Source organism: Phaseolus vulgaris, chromosome 1, assembly GCF_051622355.1.
Source record: "Phaseolus vulgaris cultivar YP4 chromosome 1, ASM5162235v1, whole genome shotgun sequence".
Taxonomy (NCBI): Eukaryota; Viridiplantae; Streptophyta; class Magnoliopsida; order Fabales; family Fabaceae; genus Phaseolus; species Phaseolus vulgaris.
The window spans coordinates 43,916,798-43,925,440 of record NC_143498.1 but is presented as its reverse complement, the minus strand read 5'-3'; the positions used below and the strand labels follow the sequence as shown (position 1 = coordinate 43,925,440).

Here is an 8,643-nt window from a genome sequence, read left to right as displayed (position 1 = left end):
TTAAATTATTATAATAATATTTTTTTATGTTTGTCTTGAAATATTTATAGAAAAATTATTGAGAGTAATTTTAAAATTATTTTTATTGTGTTTCAATGAAAATATTTAAAAGTAGAAAGTGAAAGAAAATATAAAATGATAACTTTGAAATTATAAATAATTTTTTCTTAAAATAAATAATATATCTTCAAATAACTAAACACAGTGTATATTTATACTTTTAATAAATGCATAACACGAGAATAATATAATTTAAATAAATTATATTAGTAGACAAGTTTTAATTTTAAATAATACGAAAATAAGTATTGAAAAATAAGATTTAACGAGGTGACAAACATAAATAGAATAGATCTTTGAGAGGCCAACCAATAATTATTAAAACCTAAAGAAGTACTTATATATGGAGCCGCAACAACTGAATCTTTTCCTTTCATTAGAACATGAGGGAATAAAAGTATTCACAATGATGGAGAAGTTCAGTAATTATTCTTCAAGAAATCAGATTTGATCTAAATAACTTTATCAAACAGAACTTTGGCAATGTGGAAGTTGGTGGTCCTTGAATCACAGAAAGCTGCGTAATAATAACTCTTGGCCACGGTAAGGAAAGTGTTCTTGATATTGAAGTCAATGCCAGATGGAGATTCTTGGAACACCAATTGCACCAGTTCTTGCATTTTTGACTCAACTTCTGGGGAGATAGTGCTCTCGAATTCCTGATAGATTTTATTCCAAAAAATTAGTCTTACTAAAAAATCCAGAATTTTAATTTTTGCATACATATGCATATAGAATATTACTTTAAAAAACAGATTACAATGGAATCCTAACCTGAATATGGTGCATAGTACACTACTGCACTAAACTACGCAAAGTCTTATGTTGGGTGCTATTCAAATAAATAACATATTCAATTATGCAATAAAGAAATGGTCTATGCATTCTGTTCACGGGTCTCAATTATGATTAATTTTTAGAAAACCAAATCGCGTGCAGCGCAGGGCCCAATTTGCCACTGGAGCGATTTTTCTTTAATATATTTTTCTTTTTGCTGTCGTAAACCCTTTTCCTTAAAGCTGCAGAGTTCACTTTCGTAGTAACAATAATCCAAACTATGCAGCTTTTTAGGTACACTAGAAGATCATATGAATAACACTAGCATGTTCTTTTATGCTCAGGGGAAAGTGGAGAAGGTAAAAAAATGCATTAAGGGAATGAAGCCAAAAGATGAAGGTTTGGAAAGTAGGTAGCATTTGTCCTAGGATATGAAATAATGGTTGCTCTGTCACTGACCTTGTCCTTTTGATGACAATGGAGTGTATGACAGAGTGTGTTAGTGAGTTGAAGGAGAGTCTCATATTGAGGATTGAACATTTGATCCTCTGAAATCCAATGCCCGCCACACAGGTTTATTATCTGCGCCAAAAGCTCTCCTTGTCCTTCACATTTGTCTCCTTCGTTGTGCCAACTTGAAAGCCACTTTTCCCACTATAAAAACATCACACACAAAATAAATCAAAATGGTTAAGACATTGAAACCAGTACTATGATTTGGTGGTTGTAATGGTCAACTGATGTTGGATTCTCCATTTTTGTTTTGAATTCCAATTTTTAACCCATGATTCCTTTTCATTTGCTGAGAAATCATTATATTTGTGAGAAATGTCAAAGGTGACGGAGCCTCAACTGAACCGAATTCTGGTACAGTGCAGATTAACTGTTTACTTTTTACTTTTCAAAACCTGACAAAATTGTTTCAATGCTAACATCAAAAAATTTAAAACTGCTTTAATCACTTTGTCATATAGGATTGGAACTGCCACGCTAGGTCCACTAAAAAAGTTTACACCCTTACTTTCTTCATAGAGACCACATGAGATTTCATTTTATACATAAAAAAAATAAGAGAAGGGTATATATTTTGCAGGGTTGGAGGTGTAAATTCATTTGTCAAGAAAAACAAAGTTTGAGTGAAATATAAGAAACAAAACAACACCTTTTTCCAACAGAAATTTATGAGTGTCAGAACTGAGAGGATAAAGTACATAACCTTACTTGCATTTGTCTTACCAAATATTACATCACAGTATATATTAATCAAAAGAGAAATTCGTGATCAATGTTAAGACTGACAATATTTATTTAGTAAGAAATGGTGGACTCACACTGCGATGCATATCATATCCGATTTCATGACCATGAGAAACAATTATATCCCAGGATATTTGATCTATGGTGGCAACCAAAGTTTCAACGAGTCCATGTCCTGTTCTGTTCCTGTTCAGCCTCCTGAACATCCAAACACATAAAATGTTTAATTACTCGATAATAATAATTACCAATTTGGTGCATGAGCTCATATTAGATATTGAATTTCCATATACTGAAATAGATAGTTTAGATAATTAATTCGTTTTAGAATAAAAGTTGACAATGTGCAACTCCACCACTCTGGGTGGCCTAGGTATATTGTTGTCTACAAAATAATTGGTGAAGAAAGAAAGAGAAAAGTGTTACTATCACTTAGAAAGAAGAGAATTTCTATCACTTGTTAATGTTGATGTCAAGCTTAAATATGTCATCCTAACTTTCGTGACTTAAGTGTTAGAGTATTGGCATTCTCACCTTCATTTTCTTACTAGACCACACTCACTCTCTTTAATACTCACAGCTATTTGTATAAATTAGGCTAAATTAGATTATATATGTACATAAATAGGTCAAAAGAGGACATGGTATTGGTACATACATCTCTAAATGTCCATGACCAACCAAGTATCCAAGAGCAACTATTGTATAACCAAAACAAACATAAGACATGTTTCAATATTTATAGGAACTAGGAGCAGACAACTTACCAGCCAATGGAGTAGTCTGGCCTGCTAATGCAGTCACTGAATTTTTTCATGAAAGTTTTCTTCATTTCTGCATCCGTAACATAGGATGTTATGGTCTCAAGTAAGACCATGGTTTTGGCCCAAGCAAGCCTCACATGTGACTTTTCAGGCTCAAATATGCTCGCTGTTGCTAGAAAATAAGCCAACAGAAGAGTTCTTCTGTTCATTCCAAACTCTACCAATCTAGATTCTGAGTACCACCTGATACAAATATAATCAAAATATGACAGTAAATTACATTATAGGAAGAATGATGAAGTTGATTGAAGCATTATAGTGGAATGGTTAGTTGTTCCTACTTCTGCATTTTCCCCCACTCTATTAGATGCAGTGCCTGACAATTGTTGTAATCTAATTTAGCAAGCTCCAGATACTTGTTGTTGTTCACATAGGGCATCCTGTATCCAAAAAGTAGTTAGGGAACATTTTAATTAAACACTTCTATAATAAACCCTAATTATATAAAGAATATTATGTTATCCTTTTGAATACAAGAAACCCTAATTTGCAGGTTTTAATTAAATACTTATGTAATAAAATATAACTGTTCAATTTATTTGATAAAAACTTAAAAACTTTAAACTTCATTTTACAAGCTGTTGCAGGAGTATTTAGCAAGGAAAAAAAAGGTTAGCATGTGCAAAAGAGGAAAATTAACGAGTCTTATAATCTGTCTAATCTTATCTTCTTCATGTTTTTATTTATTTATGTGATGACAGTGTTATGTGTGATTGTGCATAGTTAAATATAATAATAATAGTAATAAGTATTGTTTTAGAAAAAATTGTCCATCGTTAATATTATTAGATATATCAATAAAAATAATTAACTTTCTATATCATAAAAGTTAAAACAATATTTATTTTAGTTTTGTATAATATACTTATTATAGGACAACGAAAATAGAATAAAAGTTTTATGTGAAAGTGTTAGAAAATATTATTGAATTATTGTGAGACTTAAACTTCTTGGAGTAGTGAGTCCAAATTCAAAAGCGCATAGGCAAAAACGTTATTTGTGGATGCAACTGGGGTTTTTTTTTATTATGATATCCATTTGTCTCAATATAAAGAAATTGATGATCCAACAACCAACGACATTATAAAAGGAGAGTCGCTATCATTATTTTATGCTAATTATAGAAGTGATAAATGACAAATAATTTTATACTATTACTTTTTATAAGGAATTTTTTTTATAAATTATATAAAATTGTTTTCTGTCATCAACTTTCCTTGACCAGAAGCAACAATAATTATCTTTATATTTTTAAATATTCATAAGTTTAATTAACACTAATATAATATAACATAATACAGTAACAGCAAAAAAACAAAAGATTATAATAAAGAGGATAATTTTTTTGTTAGTTATTATAAAATTGAAGAAACACGTCATTCATGAAAATTTTAATCATATGACGGTTCAAAATTATTTTATATTAAATTAGTTTACTTTTATAAGTATTATTAAGAGAAGAGAATGGAGAAAAAAAAAAGGAAGAAATGTTGTTTGGGAAATGAAAGAATGAAGGAAAGTGGGAAGTGTACCTATAAAGGGTCTTGCCTATCCAGACGTCACCCTCACCCCCATATTGATCAATGTAAAATCTTGTCTCCACTCGAGGCAAACTTGCGTACCATGGCCCGTCCAATGCGTATGTCACCTAACCAAAATCACAATCTTAACTTCATTGTTACTAAATCAAACTTCATTACTCCAATCAGTATCATTTATTTTACCTCTTCTGCTAAGTTTTTCATTATGATCCATTTATCTACTAGCTCATTTGCTTCTCTCTTCGCACTCAAAAATTTTGCAGAAAACTTCTTCCCATCTTCTAGAATCTTCTCTCCCGGGAACATTACTTGACATGCCCTTAACAGATTGAACATTCCTGTCACAGCTTGTGTCGATTGCCCGCTAAAACAGAAAAACTCACCGTTCCTCTCAAAGTGCTTGAACACATCTGTCAGATATCAAAATCACTTCAATTAAATAATATGATTTTTTAATAAAATAGTTTTTCTATTGTAAAATATTTTTTCATATTCTGGATAGTGTACTTAAACTAATTATCCATTTTACTTACCGGCTGAAACATGGTGGCCATGTAATCTCAGTAATCTGAACCCCATTGCAGTGTCATCAATGTCTTGAACTTCTGAATTTCTTGCCCAACAAATACCCTTTTCGGTCCAATATCTGATTTCATGTATAAATTAGAATTGCAGACCTCTGTTTCATGGTTGTTAATTGGTTTTGGAAGTGTTTTATAAAATATTAAACTGAGGGTGGTGAGCATTATCAAATTACCTATGAACATAGCTCATACAGTCTTTGATCTCTTGCTGAAAATACCGAGATATTCCTAGGCGTTCCAGCCTATCAACCACCCAAATATGTTCAAACAAATCCACTGGATACACGTTTGGAACTGGTACATAGGAAGAAACCAGATTAGTCAAGAAAGGTGGGAATGAAGATTGAACTGCAACCCACATTGGTGTAAACAATCTTAAAGTAAATTATAAAGAAAGATAGAAGGATCATATTATATAAAATAGAGGGAGGTTTTAAATTATGACCACAAGATAAACATGTCAGGTTTGTCTATTAGATGACTACAATGCAATGCGGTCAAAATGTCCGACTGGTGGTCCCGGAGACTCCAAAAGAATTCCATGTTAGCAGATAAAATTGAAACAAGAATTTGTTTAAAAGTTTGGTAGGATATGTATACAATAAAAAGAAAAGAAAAGAGAGAAGTGAAAGAAAAATGTGATGAGGAAGAGGTAGGTAAATGATGTGTGGAAAGGGAAAAATGAGAATTTACCTCCCCCATTGAACTTCTTGACCATTTGATTCAAGTAATTGTAGCAATTTTGATCTTTGGTTTGCATGAGAGCAAAAGCGGTGGAGGACGGAGAAAACAAGAAAGACCCGTCTTGAGATTGCAGTTTCAGAAGTGATTTCCAGTCCAAGTCTGACATCCCTTCCAAGCTATGAAGCAGACTTGTGGGCACTTTATGCATCATCTCTCTTGGTATTCTATCCCCACACCAAGGCCCACACAATAATGACACACATGTTAAAGAGAGTTTTTTGCAGTACTTATTATAAATTAAAAAACTTATGACTCTTATATTTGTATACTTTCCCAGAAAAAAGAGTTGCAAGATAAGGTTGCTTTGAATCTATTATCAAACTAGACATGGGCACGTACCAGCTTGCTGGCAAGCATAATCATGACCACAACTATGGTACCTTGTGAGTTTTACGTTTCTCATTGCAAAGATTTTGTTCAGGATAGGAGAATTGTCTGGCACTTCGATGTTCAACCCACGAGCCATGTCAAGAAGTGATGGGAAAGCTACTTCAAACCCAATTGGCATATGCTCCACATTCTCATTCTCAAGCTTGCTAAGATTCTCGTTAAAAAATGTCATTCCTGTGTAACATTAATCAAACTTGTTACTAATTAGGATCTATTAAGTCAGAGAGTGTAATATTCATAATTCAATATTATATTACTACCTTTCTCACACTTTTCAGGATGTATATTCCATGATTTTAATGCAATAACACAAGCCAACGTGTTTAAGATCCGATCATGTGCTGAAAACAACTCATTATCTCCCCATGATCCATCCTGAAGTTGATTTTTTGCTATCCATTCTAGACTCGCCGGAAATTGAGGAGTGCCACTTCCATGGATATCTTCTATCAGAGCAACCCAAGCAGTGTCATAAGCAGACACAGTTATCTCTCCATCTTCCAATGAACCCAATATTGATTTGATACTGTCCACTCGTTTCTTGATGTCTTTTGCCACCAAAACCTTCTTTCAACAATGTTGTATTTGCAAAAACAAAATCGCATATGCAAAAAGAATAATTAAAAAATGTCATCAAGAAAGGCACAAAACAGAGAAGTGAGAAAGTTAAAGCACCCCAGTGTCTTGCTCCTCTTCTATGTCATCCTCCACATTAATCTCGCGCATCTTTAACATTGCAAGACTACCTTGAAATATGTCTGAATATTCTGCATAACCAACAACATAACATTGGTTTAACCAGCTTTACAAAAAGTAATTAATATTAAACTGTTTGATTAAACTAAAAAATTAATTAAGAAACTCAATCATACCTTGCGTTCGTGGTTTGGATATAGCTCTGCATCTTATCTCTTGTTTTTCGTTAGTATTAGAGGACACAGAACCTATATACAAAAGGAAACAAATCTTTCACTAAATCACTTTCGTGGATTGGAATTAAGTGCTATATTTCTTCAGCTTGCAGTGAAAAACTACTCCACTCTTCTTTTGATTCTTTTTATACTTTTTTTTTTATCTTTTGGGTGGATGAGCAGAAAACAAGAGAGAACTCATCTAGCAACTTCAGCCCGCTTGATAATGAAATCTTGAGCTGAAAGTTACAGAATCGAAACCTCTATGTTCTTAACGAAATTTATTAAAAAATATTAAGCTCCTATCAACACAGGAAGAAGCCATGCACATATGCCAGAAGAGAAGTATCACTAGTGAAAGAAAATAAGTACCGTTAAAAGAGAGTATAATATTGTAATAATTATTTGTTGAAGTTTATGCACCATTTGGCTTCTATAGTTTCCACAGGATAAGTTGAAACTATTTGGGCTTTCGCATTCTTAGGTAATAGAGCATGTTTTTCTGATCATCAGAAACTTACTATCTTAAAACAAAAAAAAAGAAAATCAGGCTAAGAAATTAGCAAAAAGATTATTGTTGTGGTGAAACAAGTTGAATCAGCAAGAGAAGGTGGTGCTTGAGAACCACCTGGTATAAGAAATGAATTGGAGAAATGATTTGATATACATAAGAGACTTACCAAGAGAGAATTTGGAGAAGTGAAGAAAAATAGAAGAAGAAGAAGAAGAAGAAGGATAAGAAGATGATGGAAGATGAAAATGGTCAGAATAAGAGAAAGAGGAAAGGTGGCAGTGGATGGAGAAGGGAGAAGCCATGGTGTGCTTGAGTTGATTCAAAAATATTTCTGTTTGGCTATGGAGAGAAAGGCAGAGTTTAAAAGGCAAAGGAGAGGCAAGCAGACAAATGGTTTCCCAGGAGATTCCCGCTAATGGTTGCATGGCATCATCTAAAAACTAAACAATGGGTACTCCTGTCCTTTTCCTATTACCATTTTTCTTCCCCACCCCCTCTATTTTTTCTAACTTCAACCCCCATTCTAATATTGTGCATGCATTACCACTTTAATTGTTATTCCAATCTTTTAATTGCCTTCCATAGTTTTCAATGGTTTAAAATTCACTTTGCTTTTTTTAACTTGGGAAATACATTTATTTTAAGTTCGTTTTTATTATAATCAAATTAGGATTCAACAACTAATAGTTTAATATCTATTTTTAATGTTGTGTAATATGTTTAGTTATAATATCCTATCAAACTACTGTTTATATTTTCTCTCTTCTTAATATTATTTTTCTTAAAGGCCCAATAATCATGTATAAACACATAAAAATATGATTTGATATTAATTTTACAATATTACTGTTCTTCAATATACCTTTTACAATAGACTTTTGTGTCTTCAATACCGTGCAAACTAATTCATAAGGATGATGGTATAATATTTACATTTACATTTATAAAATTAACTTAAATTTTTAATAATAATTAAGAAATTATTATCATATGTGTCTTTTAATGATGATTATATTAATAACTGTTGTTGCATGTACTTAT

At 32.2% G+C, this 8,643-nt stretch overlaps 1 protein-coding gene across 1 annotated transcript; it reads right to left on the bottom strand.

Moving 5' to 3' along the window:
• Window positions 1-404: 404 nt before the first annotated feature.
• LOC137814221 (ent-copalyl diphosphate synthase, chloroplastic) lies at window positions 405-8,010 on the bottom strand. Its single transcript, XM_068616820.2, has 15 exons — window positions 7,769-8,010; window positions 7,050-7,121; window positions 6,853-6,944; window positions 6,438-6,741; window positions 6,168-6,351; window positions 5,737-5,951; window positions 5,217-5,337; window positions 4,993-5,105; window positions 4,643-4,869; window positions 4,451-4,566; window positions 3,200-3,298; window positions 2,862-3,101; window positions 2,169-2,292; window positions 1,297-1,491; window positions 405-719 (listed from the first exon to the last, which is right to left on the bottom strand). The coding sequence occupies exons 1-15, from the start codon at window positions 7,902-7,904 to the stop codon at window positions 513-515; spliced, it is 2,445 nt and encodes an 814-aa protein (XP_068472921.1). The 5' UTR covers window positions 7,905-8,010; the 3' UTR covers window positions 405-512.
• Between the last annotated feature and the right edge of the window lie 633 nt (window positions 8,011-8,643).